The 23,107-nt window shown below is 40.6% G+C and overlaps 2 protein-coding genes across 2 annotated transcripts in view; both read left to right on the top strand.

Annotated features, from left to right (window-relative positions):
• hipk3b (homeodomain interacting protein kinase 3b) overlaps positions 1-5,722 on the top strand; it is a 42,725-nt gene extending 37,003 nt beyond the window's left edge. Inside the window, exon 16 of the mRNA XM_040121292.1 lies at positions 790-5,722. Coding sequence (XP_039977226.1) covers positions 790-1,260 — 471 coding nt within the window. The 3' untranslated portion in view covers positions 1,261-5,722. The remainder of the gene's footprint in view (positions 1-789) is intronic.
• Positions 5,723-7,350: 1,628 nt separating this feature from the next.
• kiaa1549lb (KIAA1549-like b) overlaps positions 7,351-23,107 on the top strand; it is a 57,739-nt gene continuing 41,982 nt past the window's right edge. Inside the window, exon 1 of the mRNA XM_040132320.1 lies at positions 7,351-7,679. Within this exon, the coding sequence (XP_039988254.1) occupies positions 7,460-7,679 (220 nt within the window). The 5' untranslated portion in view covers positions 7,351-7,459. The remainder of the gene's footprint in view (positions 7,680-23,107) is intronic.

A 23,107-nucleotide genomic window follows, 5' to 3' on the forward strand; every position in this document is an offset into this window, starting at 1 on the left:
TTGGACGCACAGAGACATGGGGGCTATTTGGCCCCACTGATCAAGCAGAATATACAGTGCAGTAAAAGCATTTGTATGGCTAGAGAAAATTTGTGATGATTGAAGATGGCAAATTTTATTTAATCTTCACAAGAAAACAGATTGCAGGGATAAAAGCGATCTACCACTAATGTATGACCTAAGTTTAGTCATTGGCAGAGGTAATGCTAGGTTGGATGTGGGTTCTTACTGGACACAATTTGCAGGGCCTGCTTGTGTGAAGCCCAATTTTATAACATTGTCATGTTAAGTCATTGTATCCTGCATCTGTCTTTTTTTTTTTTTGAGTGTGAAGAAGTCTGTAAATTGTACCGGAAAGTCCAATTTCTAAAGTGACTACACTGTGCTTTTAGGTGATGAAGAGCACAACATATGAATTTAAAATAGGAATTTAAATGGAACTTAATTCATCTAATTTGTTTTGCTAAGAAATCGAGCAGTTATGCTCAAACTTTCTTGCAGTTGGAGGGTGAACATTTCCAGGTGTGTTTAAGGGTGAAGGCAATTTACAGTAATACTGCTTACTTACTGTATTGCCAGTAACACAAAGCGAATGAATAGAATATTGTAATGTTAAACACACAAATTAAGATGAGGTGGATGTGATGACTGTTGATGACTGGTTAGAGACAAAACACATACATGCAAAAACATGGCAAACAGCAGCATCTAGTGGCTCTTAAAGCCGAACTCTGGTGTTGATGAAAAGGGTCAATCTGATCAGTCAGATATTCTTCTTCTCTCCTTCAGGTGCAGCACTTTGGTTCCTGCCATCAGGAATGGAACGGCAACTTTGCCCACCGGAGACCACAGGCCTATATCCCTCCCACCATGCATGGGCACACATTCACCCTGTCTCACAGCAGCCCAAACCACACTACGGGTCCCCATCCCCACCTTGGAGGCCACCCGCACTCCCAGCCCACCTTACTGTCCTATCCCCCATCTGGTCCTCTGGTCACAGCTGCACCTGTGGCCCACCTCCTGGCTTCCCCTGGAGGTTCTCGCCCCGTCCTCCAGCCCACCTACAGCATCTCCCACCCAGCAGGCATCGTGCATCAGGTCACAGTGGGCATCAACCCCCGGCTGCTGCCCTCCCCCACCTTGCACCCCCAGGGCCAATTCAAGCCCCTCTTTCCCCCGCACTCCTACATTGCATCGCCCGCCTACACCAGTTTCCCCCTCAGCCCTACCAAAATAAACCAGTACCCTTACATCTGAGCATGGTTGCCCAGGTACCCTTCATACCACCTGAGGGCTAAGTTAGCAGGGCGAATTCTTAAACCACAAACAACATGGTTTTCATTTCCAAAACCATGGCACAACCATAGAGAAAGCAAGCTATTTTTTGAATCATGTAGACTTGGGTGTAATTGAACTTCAAGCTTTAAAATAAGAGTTCCAGTGGTGGAGATGATTTGGGCAAAAATTAAGAAGGAAATAATGTATGAATGATTGAATGAAAGAATGAATGGGTAGTTAAACTCACACTTAATGTGTTTTGCACATTTGATATACCTTTGCATTGGATCTTCTACGATTACTCCTCAAAACAGGTAAATAATTGGGGTGGTGTTGAATAGTTAGACTTTGCACCCCTGATCCCAGCTATTTTTCTATATTGCCTTCTTACGTGTGCAAGACACATCCATATTTGTAAAGCCATCCCAGTCTCTAGCCCTAGATTGACAGATGCACATGTTGTCAACAGTGTATGTTGTACTGCGTTTGAAGTATTTGTACCTTTTCGGTGTCTTTTGGTGTTAGCAATGTCAAGTCAATTAACTGATTTAAATAGGGTTGTTCCTCACGCTGCATGTGGTCTTGCATGAGCAAAAATGTAAACGGAAAGATGCATAGACGTTGCTCTTATTGTTTGTGTCACAAGACTCGCTGCATTGTATAACTGTCCCCAGCCATAGTGCCTTACATATTTGAGGTTGTTAATGTTACTACTTATATATGACTATATACATGAATATTAATGTACTGGACTGCAGCACTTGAAATTCCAATCAGTCGATGCATTCTATGTGTGAGTATATATATGCATACGTGTATATGTCCATGCATAGCCTGCATGGATGTGATGTATCGCGGATAGCGGTGCTTATTTTTTGGAGTCAGTGTATATTTCAGTGTGTAGTGAGTAACTTTTCTGTTCTTTCAAGAAGAACAGCATGCTTTGCTGTTGCGAATGCTTGCTGTTTCATTAAAAATGTTCGTTTTTTTTCGTTCTCCCTTTCCCGAATGAACTAGTGTACAAAGTGCAAGTACTGAGTATTGCTTAATATTTGATAATCACTTTCTATTTAGTGAAACTCTTATTACTAACAGTATTTGTACTGTTTGATGAAACTGCAATACAATCTAAATAGTGGGTTATTTTTCTTTTTTCGTCTTCGTATTTTCAGTTTGAGTGTTTTCACTTTGTTTCTTAGATGTTTAGAAGTGTGGTGGGCATGGCTTTGATTAGGTAAGGAAAAAATGCAAATTAACGGTATGGAATCTTCTAAGCCTGAGCAAACCATGCAGTATTTGATATACACACATATATGGACATATATTATAGAGCTAGACTATTTAGTACAGATGCTTGATAAGGTGTGAGTTAATTGTGTGCAATTCTCTCATTTATGCATGTGTGACAAAGTTAACTTTTTCCCTTTACATTATACCATTTGTTAAAGGCTTAAGGCTTATCGGTGTCAACTGCTTATTTTATACATTCCGTCAGGGAGGATATATACATATATATAAGACGGTAGCACCAGTCTATATATATATGTAGATATGCTGTGTGTGCATTTTTTCTGTTCATTTTACTAGTTATGTGTGTAATTTTTTTTGTCTTTACTTTCAAATGAAGTTGCTTGTGCAGCACCAAAGACTGTAATTCATTTCCTGAGCAAGGTAGCTATTCTGTTTGCATAGACCTCAGTTAAACTATAGTTGTAGAATGGGGTTGAATTAAAACAACAAACAAACAAAACAAACAAACAAAAAAAAAATTGTATTTAAAAACGGCCGAGGTTTTGTCTAGCTTATTGGGCAATTAATAAGTCGTATCATTTCTTTCTTGAATGTATCATAGATAAGCTGCTATATGATGATTGCCACTTCAATAGCTGTGAAATTAGGTGATTTCTGAGTTTAAACCTAGCGTTGCTATTTTTGTATAGGTCCCTAATTATCTGAAATAGAAGTGGTTTTGATTTTTGTGTTTTGCGTTCATATTTGGAGTGTCATTGTAACTACTGTATTGCTGATGATGAACATTAGTTGCATTTGTTGTTTCTCGGGGTGTGTGTTTTTGCATCAGTATTTTATCCTTATTAACCTTTCGGGCTCATCACTGCATATAAATGATGTATCGATGTAACTTAATTTTTGTATGTTTTCATATTGACGTTTTGTACACATCTAAAGCTGTAGCTTGCAGGATTGATTTAACTTTTTCATTGTCCGTATACGATATACTACCATTACCCTTTAGTGCGTTACAGGAGCACCGTGAGATGCCAGAAAAAAAAAATCCATTGTGTTCATTGAAAAGCTTCTGTAACGTTTCCACCAATCGCACACAAACACACTCGCCACTAAGCACTCATACAGGTAGTTAGGCTTGTAAGGGTCTAGGTGATTAGAATGTTTGTCCAAAAATAAATTTAGCCCAATGTTTCTGTTCCGAAATAATGTTTTAAATATTGTTTTATTGTTAAATTGATTTTGACGAATATTTATTGCAACCTTTTTATCTGTTCAATGTTATATCGGGCTAGAATATCAGTTTCACAATTTGTTATTCTAAACTGCCTTGTGTTTGGATCGCTCTCCCCTTTATGAGTGTCTCATATCGAAATGATGTTTTGTCAATGCAAAACTGTGGCCATTGTTATGTGTTCCTTACTGAAAATGAGACAGTGTGAGCAGCACTGTGTATGTGCCTTGAGATTCAGAAAGCGAGAATTCAAGATGGTGATTCCTCACAATATATTTGAGGAGAAAGGCACAGAGTCCAGTAACAGTTACCGTGTAGACAGTCCTTTAACGGCCACTCAACCAAGAATTTAAAAAAAAAAAACAAAAAAAACCGAAAAAACAAAACACAAAATATGACTTCATCACAGTGTCATTCCAGGGACTTGTACTTCTCTGATCAGCTTGTAGACACAACAGAGGACATGTACACGGTGGTGGTTCTCCTCTTGTTACAGATAGCCGCCACCAAAACCTCTCTGTGATAACACACCTATAAAACACACATGCACACACAAGCACTCTTTCAATGAAATGACACTCAACGATCTTTGGATAGTCACTCTGGCTGAACAGCAGATGCAATACTTTACATTGTGCGGTCATTGCACCACCAAGTGTTCTTAGATAATCTCCATGCTTTACATTACCTTGCATGTACACCTACGTTGCTTCACTTTGTCTGCCTAGAAGCAGTGTGCTCAGAGCAGTTTCTCCATTGTGCAAGTTAAGGCTGAGCGGGAGTAACCACAGCACAGCTGACAACACTGGCTTTTTAAAATCAGAAGCGCCATGCTCTCCATCTAGGAATAGTCTTTCTGGATGTTCGTTGTGTGTTCTGGGTGGAAACTGCTCTGTCAAGGAGATTATTGTGGTTTCTCTGCACAGTCAGTCATGAGTGCAATACTCCTCATTTAAACACTGACATTGATATGGTTGTATGTTTTTTGATAGCTTTTTTTCTTACCTGTATGCTTTACTGATCATACTCAAGTATCATTCTGGGAAAGAAAGCTTATGTTGACAAGGCATGAACTTGGCAGAGTAGTGCTTGAAATAGTTCCCCAATAATAAGCATGTGAAATGTAATCTGTGTTTTGATTCCTCCTAAGGTATTCACCAGCAATGCGCCTGCATAAACTCTCCAATACTTGTTAAAGAAAAGAATGGATGCAAGAGGAGAGAAATCTTAAAACTGTTTTTAATTTTTCACACAATTGACACCTTGGTTTATGGATAACTTTTTTTTTTTTTTTTTTGAGGATTCATGTAACATTTAACAGATAAAACAGTCGTTTGTAAAATTATTACTATTAAAGTTATGACTTTGATATCAGAAAAAAAATTCTCTGCTACGGTATTATCCTTTAGAGATGTTAATTCAGGGTCTGTATTAGTCTCAATGTGCTACTGTGTTACTCTTTGATTTGATTTGATGAGGTTTGTTTTACTCAAGCTCTTATTTTCAGTTTTCTGGTCATCTATCAATTTCAGAGTTAATTCACACTGCAAGTTATGGAATCATCTGTTTAGATTGCTCATCAAATAGACTTGATTATGAAATCTGAACTGTTACTGTTTTAATACCAGTAGATTTTTTGTGGCTTTGTTTTTTTTTTTTTTTTTCCCTCGTTTTTATTTCTTTTGCTTTTTTTTATTTTGTGCTACACTAGTTTGCCATGTAGCAATTGCACTGTGCAATATTTACAGTATGAGGACTGGGAAAACTAACTCTATGGATGTGATGTCTCTTTACAGTTTGCGATAGTGTTTCCTCTCTAGTTCTCAGTGATTTAGGTGTGACCAAGCCTTCTCTACTTTGTCACATTAAGCGGGTTTTCCAGGTGACTCTTTTGGTGAGTGTCAAAATAAGACTTTATGGTGTATTATTGTTAAGATTCACTTTGAATTAAAAAAAATCTATTGATGCAGCTCTTCCTGACTTGGCCTGTTCTTCCATCGTTCATATTCATGCAGGTGCCTTTCTCTCTCTTCCTTTTCTCGTATACACATCAATTACACAACAAATCTAACCGATAATATTGTAATTTGGAGATTACATTCTGTAGTAACTGGCGAATCTAACTCCAGGGGTTTTCAAACTCTTAGTATCATGAGAAGCTCTGCAATGAATGATTATTTTCATTATTGATTTTGTTTTATTTTGTCATAAGCAACATACACATAACTCATCAAAATATTATCAATCCAATGTCAGGCACATCAGATTCATATTTTTTGATTAATCCATTGTATAAAATGGCAGAAAATTGAGATAAATTGCCAAGGTGACATCTACAAGTTGCTTGTTTTCACGATCCAAAGATTTCTAATCTACAATGGTGCGAAACAGTGAAAAGCAGTAAATACTCACATCTAAGTAAGTGGAATCAGAGAGGGTTTGGTATTTGTTGTGCTTGATAAATGATTGAAAAGATTAATCGGATAAAATAGTTGGTAAGGATTGATTATGTGTCAGTTGATTAATCGGCTGTGTTTCAGCTCCAAACAGTTGGAGAAATGTTCAAATCTGCAGTTCGAATTACAACTGGGAAAGCTCCATCTACTGGTCAAGCTCATGTGATATGATCCAAAGCTCCAAAACAGCTACTGAATGGACCTTGGCGTGAGATTGTTCTTCTCAAATGTTCAATATGGATGAGCACTTGACCGTTTACCCTGGCTTCATGTAAAATACAAAATAATGGCACAAATTAAATTGTGCCATTATTTTTTACTTTTAAACAATGTACAAAACCTTGTACACTGACACACAAGTATTCTTTTCCAATCAGGTTCTTCATGGTAACATCTTGGTTCAGTGGGGTCTGACTGGCTCTGACCATTACTTTGGGGTCCTTAACATGGCAAAAAAAACTGGGGGCCTCAATCTCTTCATCTGCAATTTCAAACTCTAGCCAAGCGAATTTCTGGGTCCGGGATGACATCTTGTGGAGAGGAAGAGGTACAGCAGCCACAGTTGTTTCCACACAAGTGAATAATCAGGTAGTTATAACTGTAAGCCCTTAGGATATACAGCAACATACCTGTTAGTAGAGGTTAAGTACTCTAAGGCCGTGTGCCCTTTTGAATAGTAATCCACAGTGTGAGTGAACAAGGCCGGTAGGCCCATCAAAACTGTACCTGCTTCACATGGAGTTGTGTCCTGTCTTCCACACCCAGCAGAGGTCGCCCTGCAGACTGCTCCGCTTTGACTTTCTCCCGACTGCTACCAGCAGAGAGGCTGATTTGTTCAGTTAGACCGGGGGGGGTGGAAGACTTTAAATTATCCATCCACCAGCGGCAGTCTCTTTAAATTTGTCACCTGAGCGAGTCTTAATGTCTGCCATCCGTCCGGAGCAGATCTGAAGGAGCCAACAGCCTAGATGTCAAACCTCCGGCAAAGTGTGCGCGCCGCCCTGCGCCACACGGCGACGATGGGTGGACCGAGCGCAGCGGAGCGATAGGGCGCATTTCTTAATTTCCCTTCAACGCCCCGTCCCCCCCCTCCCCCTCCCCACACACACACCCCCACCCTCGATTCCCCCTCCAGCGCCGGACACACGACGAGACCGCGGGACGGCAGTGCTTCCCGTTCGCACACCAGGATTGATCCAATGTATTATTTACGACCGAAACTTCAGCAACTTATCCACTGGATATGGCTCCCGGTTTGAGGAGTGGGCGGACGGGTCATCCCGTAGTGGTGGGAGCCGGCGGAGCGGACCCCGGTGGGCGCTCGCCGAAAAGGACGGATGCCCGAGGAGAGGGGAGATGTTTGAGGACCAGGTGGCGAGCCGGAGCGGCGGGGATGCTTGCAAACTGCCTGCTGTCTGCGGGAATGCTCTCACTCCTTGTCCGGTGCGCCCTGGCCGCAGAAGGTAAGCACGCCGCCGCGCTGTCTGCTCCGGGGAAGAACCACTCGCTGGTGCGTTCCATTAACCTCTGTCACGCCTACAGTGTGGCCTGCGACGGGCATCTGTTGTGAAGAGTTAGGACATACAGGGTGGAGGACGGGGATCTTTTGTCTCACACTTGGCGGCGTTTTTGTAACCCGCACGTTTCCCATCGCCGCCGGGTGCATGATTCACAGGCTGCACGGATGGAGCTGTGGTCGGCTGAGTACCTTGCTGAATCATTTTTTGGGGAGGAAAGAAAAAAGGACCTATCTGTGGTCCGTCACCTATAAGCCCTCTGCATATGCAGTGACATGCAGAAGGCTGTTTTTGCGTTGGAATTCGCGGAGCCAGGGTGCATGTCCAAACAGCTTAGCCTGTTACTCAGGATTTAATTCCCTGACAGACCAGCACTGACATGATTTGCTGTGGGAGAAATGCTGCTGATGCTGGACTGCACAGGGTTTGCTTGTATGTGATGTAACACTCCCCTTCTCTCTCTCTCTCTCTCCCTCTCCCTCTCCCCCTACTAATCTTTGCACCTGAGCCTGAAGCCAGTCAACTCTTTTGTCTCACCGATCAGACTGCACTGCACAGACCTTGAATCTCTGCTTCTCCTCTGCAGCCGGACTCGTCATGAACCATCTCAGCCTCAACTGTGGCCCCCCCATCTCAACTCGACTTCCTTTTTTTTTGTCCTGCAGGACAGAGGTTATTAAACATTATTAGTGTGCGTAATGAGCTGTGGGGGAATAATTCTGGGAATGCAGTGCAGTCACGGGACAGTCAGTGTTTCAGAGCATCTGGGTCAGCACTAATGACACACATACTGTAGCCCAGTGTAGGTCTGTCGGTCTCAGGCGGCAAGCGAGGCAGCTGGAGTAAGGTCGGCCGACGTAGCAGACCTTCAGCCACGAGCGCTCGAGGAAAAGGCTTGACTCAAAAAGACAATCGTTTGCACTGATTTGGCTGCATCCCCTTTTTTCTTTTCTCCTCGTGACTATTCACACCACTTCAGTGTAGATGGGGTTTGAAACTCTGTGCAAACGCAAAGGGGAAAATGGAACAAATCGAGATGTTCTTTGCAAAGTGTTAAGTGTGTGTATCCATCGGTAGCTCCATCACCCCTCTCTAGTCAGCAAACTGTGATGTAGTGGCTGTAGTCTCACCTCCGCTGATGCACTGCTACAGTAGCACAGTCTACTCCTCCTCCCTCCCACCTCCTCCTCCTCCTCCTCCTCCTCCTCACAGTCAGCACATCCATGCTTTAAACACACGAGCCCAGCAGCAGCACCTGAGCTATACAGTACATATTTTGGTGGAAGAGGCATAACAGTACTTTTATCATCCATGGGGAATGATAGGGACAAGAAACTATGACCTTGGACTGCAGTCTTTTGTGCAGACTGAAGAACTGGTTCACCGAGAATGAACGCTGGTTTCTGTGGTCTTTTACACTGGTTGACTGAGTGTTTACAATAGTCTGCATGGTGTCTTTTAGCAGCGTTACTGGTTTGAAAATATGGAAGATGAACTCTTAGCTCCAAAAATGATCAGAGTTTTCTCACAGTCACAGTTCTAATATTGATCGTGATATGTTTTTGGTTGTGGAAAATTACATTTGAGACTGTGTTGTTGAATTCAAACATCACAGAGTCAAACAGACTCTGTAAATATTTGTGTGATGTCATATTAGTCAACAAATTTGTAAATCGCCATTCAAAATCTTAGCAAAATTACACAGTATGATTACCATGATGGACAATAAACCGCACATGATAAATAATACATAAGAAAGTTGAAGTTTACACTCATCCTCCTCCATCTCTCCTCATGTTGGCTGCTCCTGCACACTACTACACACTCCTGAACACTAGAGCTAGACTGAGAAATGGGCCGGGCCGATATATTTATAACCAGCAATACACTGGAACGCAGAAATGCCAAACTAGGTTTGAGGTCATTTACAATTTAGTGTCAGTGTTACATAGTGTGTCCACCAGAAACCATTGACAAGTTGGTTTTTCAATTGTAAAACGTGCTGCATATGTATCTTGGTCACAATTCTTAAGAAAGGGGGAAAAAAAAAAATCAAAAATTAAATGACTACTGGCCAAAAGATTTTTTTAAACCCCTAAATAACAATATCAGTATCAGTTGGGCTATACTGCTACATTTGCATATATGTGTGTGTATGTGTGTGTGTCCTTGTAGGTCTATCTTTCTGAGGACCAGTTTGAGGTTTAGACCTTGGGATTGAGGACATTTTGGGAAAGGGAGGAGATTTTGGCCGGTCCTCAAAACTTTAAAGGGCTGTTGGAGTTTTAAGACTTGGTTTAAGTATTCAGGTTAGAACTAGGTTTAGGTTAGGGTCAGGGTCAGGGGCGAGGGAATGCATGATAATGGGTGTCACTTGAGCTGGTAGCACCCGGACTCACAGCTTTCTCCCTTAACGTGTGGAACCAGTACAACATGTGGTTTCTATGGGAACGCCAATTTTGTCCAACTATGGCGCTTTCCCCCCTTAAACCCCACAACAGTCAGTAGAGCAGAGGAGACTGCAGGGTGCATTGTCGTGCGGGTATCCTGAGTAATTGTGGCTGTAAAGATTAAGCTTTTTCATGCAGTTAGATTGATCTTTAATTAACTCGCAGGATCTCTTGTCTCGTTTATTGTTCTCTTATTAACGCAGCTGGTGAAATCACGTTCAGCGAGCAGCTTGAGGACACACGGAAGAGCGGGCTGAGCAAAGGAATATTTGATCCTTCCACAGCCAAATGACTTTCTTCTGACGTCAGCTCTGTTTATTACAACCACAACGCGCCCGCTGCTTTAGAGTGCTGACAGCTTGGTTTTGATGGGGGTGAACCTCACAGACCACTCGCTGCATGAGGTGCTATCTCATACTGTTGCCAGTCATCACTTTCTGCGAATGAGGTTTTTTTGAGAGGAGACATGACAGTAAGATTCACAGCGCTTTCCCATTTGCAACGCGGTCTGGGGTTTTGTACCCATAAAATAGCTGCTAGCGTGTTTTAAAATGACCAGTGAGCTGAACATCACTACACTATCTGTGTTTTGCCTCTGGTTTTAAATCCTTTGACCTGTTTGCTTTTCCTGTTTTGTGTGGTTCAGTGTCTTGCAGTTTTCCTTTCCCTTTTACCAGCAACCATGACCTGTCTGCATCCGCTCTGGGTTTTCAGGAGCACACAGAGGACACGATTTCTCTGTTTATTCCGTTTATTTTCCTTGTTTCACCCCATCGCAGGTATTTACTGTTCCACAGTTAATAATGTTGTGGTTAAGCATATCATGAGGGCTTAAGATGCATGCGCCTATGTGTGGTGTGTGCGTGCAGTCACATTGGTGGTTTCTCTGTAGGTGGAGCTTCAGCTGTGCCTCTGTGAGTCTCATCACGTTGGTCGCAATGCAAACGTTAGTATTTGTGAACAGACAGAACTCAAATTTATAAAGCCGGTGACGATTTAAAAATAAATAATTGTCTATATTCTATTCACAGCTCTCCATCTGTTTTCTTTTGCATGTCGTGCAGATCTTTGACAGGAAGACTATGTGAGTTCTGTTCAATATTATGCCAGAACATGAGTGCCAGAAATGAAAATGCTAAAGGGACAGAAAGAGAGTGTTATCAAGTAATTAAAATATATCTGTACTGGTAATCATTCTGAGAGTAAATGAGCATTCATTGTTATCCGTCCATGCTATTACTTACTCCCGGGCCTCTTTTAGTTTGTTTCTGTCAGATCTTAAAGAAAGTCAAAGGCCTGCAGTCTTATCTCCTTCACCGCTGTAAACAAAGCAGGCAGCACTTCTACAACACATAGGTGTCGTGATAAGAAAGGCAAACAGGCTTCTAATTAGTATCGCGGACCATCTGCCATGCATTATCCCTCATATAGTTCAGTGCAATCAGGGAATATTGGTTTTGTGGGGCGCGTGCGTTATGCGCTATCTCCGTGTTTCCTTCCAGTATCTCTCTGTACCTTTGTGCCTCTCTGTTCTTTCGTCACTCCCTACTGTGTGCCTGTGTTGGGGCTGTTAGGCGGAGGCTGATGGCAGACGTAGGCTCGGCTCTGCTGCTGCTTGAGAAAGGACTGCAGGCAGTCTGATTTATTGGGACAAACGGTGTAATAAAGCACGCTGCTCCGCACAAGGCCGCTGTTCATCACGCCGCATCACACTGGACCACAGCAGAGGACAGCATGAGTGGCCTGATTCTCTGGGAAATTCAGGAATGTCCCATTCTAAGGAGCAAATTCACCTCTGTGTACTTAAGACTGCCCCCATCTTTTGAGAATTAATATATTGCAGCTTGTTTTGTTTCTAATGAACCTCTCAAATTTAGCTGACCTAAGTAATAAAGATATAAAGGCAAAGGATTTTTTTTCAGTAATTGTAAGAATGCATTTTTTCTGTTTGAAAATGTAATTGAACCTGTATTACATTTAAGAATAAAACTTTTAAACTATATCAAAAGGCAAACCTGGTAGCCAACCTGAGAATAAATTGTGATCAGAAGTTGACTAATTCAATCAGGGAAGACAGACTTTCCCAAACAGGTGTTTTCGGTTGACCTCTGCTCAGGTTGAAGGTGGGCAGAGCTACACTGGATGTCACCCGAGTTCACTCAGAAATAAGGGTGATAAACGCGTTGTATATGTCCCCCTAACAGCTGCAGCAAAGCTAGGAGGAGCGTTAGCGAGAAGTCAATCAAGCACGGTCTGTACATGCCCACACAATCTTGAAAAGAGGTGTAATTAGCCAAAAATAAGTGAAATCACCTTTGTGTGTTTGACATGGCTGTGTAGGGCCTTTAGAAGTTCTCTTAACATTGTATTTCAAGTGTAATTTTTTGGATATGGCTCTGTAAGTTATTCCAGAGAAGCACGCCTTGGGAGCCACAGATGGGGCCTTGACTCTGGAATATATTATTGATATGGAAGTTAAAAATTTAAGAAGATTTTTAGCAAAAGTGAATGAGGCTGGATCAGACCAAGATTTAGATCTATGGTGTGCATAAATGAGAGAGACAAGACGGTCAGAAAGAGGGAAGTTTGCCCCTTTACAGACGGGCTCATCGTGCACATTTAATTGTGTCACTGTCATTGTATCATACCCAGTTTTTGTTGACTGTTGTTAGAAAGGGAAATGCTCAGTGCAATGCAAAGTGTAGCTGTAGGCTTTGCTTTTTCACACAGATGCCTCTGTGGAGTGTGGCATTTCAGCTAATCCCCTTGAACCACTGGAGGAGGGGATGTGAGATCACTGAGACATACAAACACATTCATTACACTTAGCCCTCAAAATGTTATACATGTTTAGCAGCTAGCAGTGTGTTCACAGGCAATCACTGGCACAATGCACACAGACACGTAACGCTTAGTATAACTGCAGAACTATCCGGTTTTTAAGTTTTCTTCAGTATCAAAGTAATTCACAGATAGTTGTCATTACATCCAATGGTAAATGGCACATAGCAAACAGTAACTTCCAGTAGCGAATTCGGCATACTGCAGCTCCAAAATGTAAACAAATATAGGCTAAAAAAACGGGCTGTAGCTTGCAGCGTAATTCACTGAATCCAAGGCAACATTATACTTCCTGTTTCTTCTAAAAGTTTAAATGTTAATATAAGTTAATACTTTTATCGTGTAATGTAAAACTCCAAAACAGGTTGTAGATAAGAAAATTTCGTTATACATGATTAGATATGAGAAGAACATATATAATCTGCCTACATGTACGGAAGAAATGTGTGTGCAGGCAGAGTGCAGCGGTCAGTGACTGGTAGACCTCGCTCAACCAAAACTTTCCATAAAGTTATTTTCCATAAAAGAGAACCGCCAGTATTGCGTCGCAAGTGCGAGGTCGGACTTTCCCTCCACAGGCACACCTCTTTGTGCATCTCATTCAACTGACTGCAAAGCAGCTGACATGGATGTGAATGAGTTTCTAACTTTCTCTCCGAGTGTTCAATTTACAGCAAATACAGGTGAAATCACAACACAGCCGTTGTCTTATGTGTCTGGTGATTTTGTCAGACGACGTCAAGGTTATAAAATCAGGATTTTAGCAGTGCAGAGCAGCGGCTTGGAAATGGTTTGGAAGTGACTGCTGGTTGACATCTAGTCTTAATAATCGTGTCAGTCACTATTTCATACTTGTTCCATTGTCTGACAACAGAAAAAGAAAAACATTTAAATGAGAACAGCTTTTTTGGGTATTTGGCTGCATTAAATTACCGTACATGTGAGCACAGAGAGTAGCAAATAGATAAAGGGCTGAAACCAGCTGACACTAGGTAGAATGCAAATACGACGCAATGACATAATGAATATGCTAATTAACGTACTACGTCATCTAGCGACATTTAACAACTTTTTGAGCAGGCTTTAGCTCCTTTCCATTAAAAGTAGTTGTTTGCAGCGGTTCCACGACAGTTTTCAACTACGTCCTCAGTTTCGCACATTGACCATACACGGTCCAGCCATTTACTAGGTTTTGACCTAGTCTTGTTTTTTTGTTACTGCTAGCAACCTCTTTTTACATTACATGTAGTCATTTGATTTAGTGTTAATAGAGAAAAATACCAATGAATGGTACATTGTTGGTCTGTGACCCCTTTTTCAGTCAGAGACATCTCACGACCACCACTATCATATTGTCATGTAAATGTGAGTATGGCATCCTTTTGTGTACTCTAATTGGATTATATAGAAATTAAGGCCTGGCCTGGATAATTAATCATGTGTCGGCTTGCAATAGGATCACATCATGATGATATGACAAAAACGTGATATTGTTTTGCAAAATTCTATCGTTTAAATTGAATTACAAGAAATTATAAGTAAAAACTAAAGAAACTAGTTGCTAAAATTTGTTGAGCTTTAGTTTAATGTGTAAAGAGTTCTTAACAGATTAACCCAGCATATTGATATCAGAGAAATATTCTTATTAATATTGTAATATTAATTTCAGGCATATCCTCCAGCTCTGACTGTACTTCCAGTTTATTTAAGAAATTATTCATTACAAACACATCAAATAACAATCACAACAAAGTCAGAACATAAAGTGACCCCATGTAGCACCAAGGCACAGAAATGTTGACTGTGTGTGTATGATTACTGAAACATTAGGATCACACTCACAGTCAATAGAGACCCTTTCATTTGAAGTCCCACTGATATCACAGATTCGGGGGCTCCTGCTCTGATTTGTAGCTTTAGTGAAGCAGGTTGAGAGGGGAGGCAGCCTGCTTGCTGCAAAGATGACAGCATCAGTGAAGCATCAAAAGTGCTGGGGAGAGATAAGCCGAAACTCAGAGAGCATTAAAGGAAATGTTCGAACCGTTTTAGAAGCCTACCTTATTAATCAGTAATCACGCTGTCTTAGGACTTCAAATATGTTATCCTGATAGAATAGAGAAGCGGTTTTAGTGCTTATACAGTACTTATCGCATTTGGAGGTAATTCCAATGACTTGCACAAACAAACAAAAAATGCTGGGAGACTTAGAGTGCTGACGTTTGAATGCGTTAACCTGTAGCTATGTAAAGACAAAACCGTAAAATGTATCATACATTTTCAGTCACAATCAACCACTACTACTATTTTTTCCCCAGCAATTCAGCCACACACACAACCCATTGGAATGCACTCACTTTTATGCACATTCATCAGTCAATACCAAGTCACATTTGTTTGATTTATGCCCTTACTTTAGTGCTCTGGAGTCAGCCCTTAAGTCTTAAAATCAGAAGGGCCATTCCCCACAGGGCCATTTCATTAAGGGGATAATCCGAGTGTGTTTTTCCTTTGCCTCTGGATACTGTACACACACAAACAAGGCCTTTACACATGCTCCAGCTAATACCCCTCTGTAGCAAAAGTCTACGCAAGTTTCAAAGTTTGTTTCCCTTCATCCTTCATGGATTTCTCATTAATTTGTCCTCAGAGACTTTCCCAGTATGTGTGTATTTGTGTGTGTGTGACTGGTGTAATGTGTGTCACAATTTGCCACTCTCAGCACTTTGTACCTTGCCGCAGTGAGGGAACATTACTTTTATTTTAATGCAAAATCTTTTCAAATTAACAAGCTGCTGTATTGGATGTTCAGTTTGTTTCTTAATATCAAGTCTGCTGCATCAATATTTTCGAAGCTGAAATACAGTACAGCAAAAGACCTGATATATTGCACAGGAGACCTAGAGCTCACTAATTAAATGACAACAATGAATTTCTCTGTTTTTCATCCACAAAGCAACCAAACAAACCAAATGTTACTACACATGCAATATCAGTGAAATGCAGTTTAGAGTGTGTGTGTGTGTGTGTGTGTGTGTGTTTCTGACTCGGTGTTTCATTGTTGCCTGTGGCACTGCAATGTGTTAGATGGCCTAATGAAGGTCAAGAGTGCGTCCGCAGGATTACGTCATGGTACCTCATGGTATACATACATCTTAGTAATAATATTGTCACTTAGGAGACCAGCCTCTCCTTGACAGTGGACGTCATTACGAGACAGGGATGCCAGCCATTAAGTTGTGCATACTAAACGTCGTCGTAGTAGGAATAGGGAAGTGGACGAGCTCAAATGAGAAGAAAGACAGAATATCCACTTTAAGAAGTAAGTCTGTAAGGAAAGAGCACAAAGGAGTGCAGCTTAGGGTTGATATAAAGAGACAGTTGCTCTTTGGACATAGCGGTAGATTCAAACTGATGGAAGAAAACTTTGTCTCTTTTACTCACTGGATTTTTTCTTAAGTTTTAGTATTTAAAACCATGTATCAGAAGACTAAAAATCACGGCATGTTGAATTTTTTTCTTTTATAAAGAACAATCAAAACATATTACAAGTGGACATACAGTAAATTGCACAAAAAAGGGACAAAAAAATAGAGTGAAACCACAGATAAGATATGACAAAGAAAAATCCCATTAGAAAAAAAAAGTTTTTTCCATTTCCTTCGTCCATTTCCTCAAAGAAAGACTGGAAAAAAACAAAAGAACATTATACATATATTCAATCCCATCTTTTTATGCTTACACTTTAATTCATATGGCGCCATAAATGCTCATCAGATTTTGATATATACTGATGGGTCCTATTTCTCATTCTGAAAGAGGCCTGCTACCTGATTGAGCTGGATAAACCATACCTGAAACGATGGCTCCTGTGGGGAGGTCCATCCTCTTAATAGTATCTGTGTGCCCACCATCAATCTTGTCTGAAATAAATCTGCAGCATTACAGTGGGCTACTGTGAATGGATCTATAATCCTAGTCAAAAACCCAAATGAGGACTGTTAAGATTTGGTATTAAATTGTGAATAGTCTGCCAATACAATCTGAACTAGTGTTCAATTTCATAGCAGATGGTCCCATCTGAGCTCTGACACTTCCTACAGTTTGCATTATTTGTCCACCCACATCCAAGATGGCGTCCAGAAGAATCAGTTAAGAACCTTTAGAAAAAAACTCCTTCTTTTCTCTACATTAAGCATTTAATTCTCTTTTCAAAAGTAGACTGCGATCTGCCTTTTCTAACAAAGTGAAGAAAAATCACTGAATAATATGTTGAAGCCATATGTCCCAGAGCCATTGTACTCAGGTGGACTTGTGGACTTTGAGACTCAGTCAAAGAGTTGACGTGCAGTTCTTTTTGACCCCATTGTGGCACAGAGGAGGCTAGTATTTGCAGCACATATAAAACAATTTTATCCTAATTATTTTATATCCTAATATATTATATATACACTCAAAGCCTCAAGCGTTAAACACGAAAATTAATGAAACATCCTAACGCAGACAATTTAGCCTACCTATGATATGCCATGTTGGTTGTTGAGCTGCAATATGCAAACTGCTGTTTGCAAAGTTCACACTCAACTTTTTTGCTCATCCCTTTTTAACAAAATGAAGCCACACTGACGACTTCTTTGACATCGTGTCAATAGGTTTGGAGCCGACGCCGAGTAAATGTTCAGTAAACATTAAATAAGTGAGACGAGTTGGTCTAAAGACCATGCAACTCTTTTTGGTGGCAGAGCCCCCTTTGCTGTTTGACCAACTGCAAAAGGGAAGAGATACAACACTAGCTTACACTATGTCTATAACATCTGAACTCGTAAACAAGGCCAACAGTGTGTTGCTGCACTGAGATGACAATGATCAGTGCACTATTTCATGTGTTTGCAAACTCATAACAGGTTAATGACAAGAGCTGTAGTGATAAGCTATAGGCTATTGAAATTTAAAATGAGTGATCATGGAGACAGTTATGCACAACACTCACTGGATGCATCATGCAGCATTGTGTCAAATGATGCCATAACACACACTGGATGTGCTGTATGGACAGAAGAAGTGGTCAGAGTACAGTAGCTGGAATGTGTTGATCATGGGAGCAAATGTGATATAAAAAAAAGCCAAAAAACCTGACTTTCTGTAGAGATGACCAGGTCAGTGCTGGGAAATAGGGCAGTGGTGTATCCAGTGGCCTTGACAGGATGTCAAGGCATTAAACGCAGCCAGTGTGCGGGTTTACATAGGAAACAATTGGTGCTGGTGTTTTGACTTGCGTCATATGCTACCAGTGTGTGTTGGACTTTAGGGGCGTCTTTCTTTACAGCCACACAGCCCCCAACCTTGTCTAACCAGGCGTTCGTCATTGTTTTCCAAAAGCTAATTTTCCCCATCCACGCTTAAAATGCAGGTACCCAAACCCAAAACTACATGTCAAAATGCTTAAAGTACTTAAATTTAAAGAGAACATATGTTACATCTCTTGATGGCCATTGTAGAGACCTGCCCTTAAAATATACAGTTTTAGGCCAGAAAATAGATTGAAAAGATCCAATATGTGTTCCCCCTATATTCTTGTTTTAATAACAAACATAACAAATTGAACGTCAAAGAAAGACCGAAGGATTTCTCTCTTTCTAACTCCATCATTAACACTGCAAAATATAACATCCTTAGTTCTGCCTTTTTCCCCTCAGCTGACACCACACTTGTCACAGATCTTAATGAGTTGTCTGACTCAGTGTGCGGTACCTTAAACTGAAGCGATCTTTGTCCATAACGCCACAACATGTACTGCTGATGTCGAATCCCTGGGCGTTAAAACATCTAAGTCATCACACAAAAAGGCATTCTTGTGACCCAGCACTATTTGTAAAGCTCTGTCTGTCACAATTCAAGACTGACATTAGTTTTTTTGTGCACCTTCCCATTACAGTAAGCTACTCTGTGTGGATGTTAGAAACATTATCAGAAGGAAAATCTGTTTTCACCTTCCACTGAGCATTTGGTTCTCTAGTCACTGTCAGGTCTCACCTCTGGTGCTACTTTCTAACAAATCCTCCTCTCCCTTACCTAAACTCTTAATTCACTTATATAAGGTGGTCTATAAAAAGTCAGGTTTTATGGTTTAAAATTCTACATATCTGTTAATGATGAATATTGCCTCTAAGAGCTCTTTGTTATCTCAACTGTTCTCATGTTTACCTTGCTTAATTAGATGTTAGTAATTAATTAGATGATACTCAGCTGAAAGAGTGTTACATAATTATTTCTAAATCAGGTAATTGCCTATGTCAGTTTTAAAAAAGACGATTTTTTACATCAGTCTATAATTACAACTGCAATATAACACAACAGTAGAGGAACCTAATTAACAGTAGGCCTAAAAGCAGATGAGGTTCATAACAATTTAATGCCATATTGAATTGAATAACTCCCATTGTGCTTGAAGGTATGAATCTCCTAAACACTACAGCATGATTAAAAGGGTTACCAGTATTGTATAGCACTGGGGATAAGAAGTAAACTGGCTAAAATACAGTATGTAAAAACACTGGTATGGTCTTTTAATATGATGGGTCACAGTGTATCTTATATTCTTCAGGATGCTCACCAACTCAAACACCACTGCCAAAGTCTGAATATGTGCAAAATTAATTCACGCAGACATGCTCATCAGTATTTTCGCCCTCACTGAAAATGTGATGGAAGGATTTTATATGGCCACCATCACAATAGTAGCTGCAGGGTGCAGGGGCCCTGTTGTGTTGTGGTGGACTGAGGATGCAGCCGATGCCTTTATTTAGGAGCTCATCAATCGTGCCGCCTGCTGGAGGTCTGTGGCGATCTCCGTGTTTGCTTCGAGTGTCAAGGTTGAATGTCTGATCACTGTGATGTGAAGCATGAACAGTGTCAGTGTCGGAGCTCAAACATGTGTTATTTGACCTGGTATTCAGGCGTGGTAAACTGCATCATGCAGCAGGTTTGTTTGTTTTTTTTCCCCACCTGCAGACTGTAACTGTAAGATTTTCTCTGTTCCTGTTATCTGTGCCTCCAAATGTGCCCAAAAAGGGAGGTGTAGTGTGAACAGTTATGTGGCGTTTCTTCTCTTGTCACAAGAGAAGCAGCTTTACTTCTGAAGCCCAGGAAATATTTCAGTGAAAACAGCACATTATAGTCTTGTGTCGAATGGCATTGCGCTGCATGAGGAAGATATTGCCATTTTTAATATTTCTCACTGAGTCCCCGACACTGCCACAACATAACCTGTGGTCTTATTATCGAGTAGTGGTTCCCAGTGTGGGCTCCATGCGCATGCAGAGATGCATGAGCTAGGGCTGCAACTTAAGATTCTCTTTACACTCTACATAGTTGTTTTCTCAATTAACTGATCAATCTTTTGGTCAATAAGATATCCGTGCAGCGAATAAGTGTGAAGAATGCCCAGCACAATTCCCTGGAGCAGTTCAAAACCCAACGATATTCACTTTACAATAGTAAAGGATGAAGAAAAGCAGCAAATATTCACATTTGAGAAGCTGAAACCATTAAGTTTTTAGCATTTTTGATTTAAAAAGGTAAAACAATCAATTTATTCCCTAAGCAGTTTCTAATACTCTTTCAATTGGCTTTATTAATGGATTTAATGAGCTGTCTAGAAGGGGAAAAGTTTAATTCTGCATTTCACTTATTTATGATACAGTAAAAATAAAAAAATGTACATTGGATTACAGAGTCAAGAACATTTCAATTTAAAGAAAAAAAAATCCAGAATCCTTTTGAATCCTAAGAATTCAAAATACCGTCACCAGGTAAAACATGAAGTTGTAACAACATGCTGCTTGTAGTGACCCCAGGTTATACAGCAGTGTGATTGTGTTACATACATTTTGACATTCTTGCGCTTGACTCGAGTGTGGATTTCAGAGGGGATCCTGGAAGCTTAACAGGCTTATCCCACCTTGTTATCCCTCATTGTCCTCTTCCCTCCATCCTCCTCGTGCCTCCGCTAACCTCTGCTGCACTCGTGTCAATAAATACTACGGTCAGGCTCGGTACATCTGCTCCGTCTCAAACGTTAGTGGTTTTCAGTCTGGGGGTTGGGACCCTTCAGGAGCTTGTTACAAAAAATACTGAATACATTCAAGCCACCCTGTGTGTATATTCAAGGTCAACTGTAGGCAGGTGTTGTTTTAAGGGTTCATGTGGCAAATAGTTGGACATATGCTGCAGTATGTCTTTGTTATGTCACTTAGGAGCCTTGCGAGTCATGATCGTCTTCTATTGCATCATGTTGATGTTAAAACACCATAGAGGGAATTTGGTTTAACGTGGAAGACATGAATTATGTATGGCTGTGACAGAACGAGTCGCTGCAGAAGAATTTGCCTTAGTGCCTTAATAAATGATGGTGTTTGAGGTTGAATTTTGCAGGAAATCTACTGAAAAATAAACAGTAAAGAAGAACTGTTGCGCATCCAGCCCACATAGACTAAAGGCCCATAAACTGTAGATGTTTATTCATTACTTATTAACAGCTCTGTGTGTGTGTGTGCGTGTGTGCGTGTGTGTGAGTACTGAGTACTCATGTAGAAATGTAGTAATGACTACTGAGTACTAATGGGTCAGAACGTCAACAGGTTGACGGGCTGGTCTCTAGTTACTTATTGTTATCAGCTTTTTTCTTCATAGTTTGTAGTACTTTGGAATGTCTACATCTGGAGACATCTTAATCAGGTTGCTTGATTTCAGTTGTGGAATGTAACTATATTTACTCAAGTATTGTACTTTTTGAAGTAGAATTATACTTTATAATTGTTTATAAAAGTTGTGTACTCTTTACTCCACTACATTTATTTGACAGCTACTTTTCAGATTAAGATTTTGCATAAAAAAGAATATGATAATCTTATAAAATGCAACACATTGTTAAAGATTCCCAAAGTTTTTCGCTTGTGACTGCTTGTCTCATTTCATATGAGTTGTTAGCAGTTCCACCAAATAGTAATTTCCACTCAAATATCCTGTCCACAGTCCAAACAATGAAAATAAATTTGTGTATCAGTTTTTCTTTTTTTCCTTCTTTCAACTCCTATTAATCATCTCAGTTCCTCACAGATTTATCTTGTGACCCAGATTGGAGGGGGTGGGGGGGTCGTATATAATGTAGTTAATCTTATAATGTCATATATTAGTATGTCAGTGGATGAAACAAGTGCTTTTACTTTGTACCAAACCAACTTTAGTACCAAACACTAAACATGTTGGTTGTAACCTGCACAAATGATTATTTTCTTCTTACAAATCTTCTTCTGATATTCACGCTAAGTTGCTGTTTATCAATCAACCTTTATTTGAATGAATATACCCTCCATTGTATTATTACTAGGGCTGTCCCGAACCCCATTTCTGGGGCTTTGACGCTTTAGTGAGAATTACCAAAGACCAGAATTCAGCTCTCTTTGCTTTGTTAGCATGCAGGTCGCAGTGACGTCAGTCATAATAGAAAAAAGAAACTTTCAGCAGATGCAAGACAACTAAGCTGTCACTCTTAGTTATCAGGTGATTTGCCAGACTCGTTGTAGATTTGTGATAGCCCTTTTGCATATCTGGCACTTGAGTTTTCTCGACATCTTGCTAGCGTAGCTTTAATTTGTAAGCCTGTCACATGGTCACGTGTCTCTGCCCCAGTGTCAGTGCTGGGACAGACAAAACTGTCACTAAGATTAAATCTCCTTGTCGGAGAATAACTATAATAATGAATGTTGATGTATAACGAATAATGTTGGATTACTATTTCTTATTTAGCTGTAATTATTATATAGAATGTCCAGAATTGCACAAAGCAAATGCATAACTTAGGAGGGGACCTTCATGTTAATGCTCACCTTGAACATAGTCCCATCAGCTGCTGTGTTGCTATCTGATGCCCTCCCTTGGCCCCCACCTGTCATTTCACACTCACTGCCATAATCCGCAGGCGCATCGCAGCCCCAGCATGCAGCTAAACTCCTACACTCATCCCTCGCCTTCTCTGATATGTACAGCCCCAGGAGCTGGCCATGAGCTCCAGTTTAATGCAGTCCC

Source organism: Xiphias gladius, chromosome 1 (genome assembly GCF_016859285.1).
Source record: "Xiphias gladius isolate SHS-SW01 ecotype Sanya breed wild chromosome 1, ASM1685928v1, whole genome shotgun sequence".
Taxonomy (NCBI): domain Eukaryota; kingdom Metazoa; phylum Chordata; class Actinopteri; order Istiophoriformes; family Xiphiidae; genus Xiphias; species Xiphias gladius.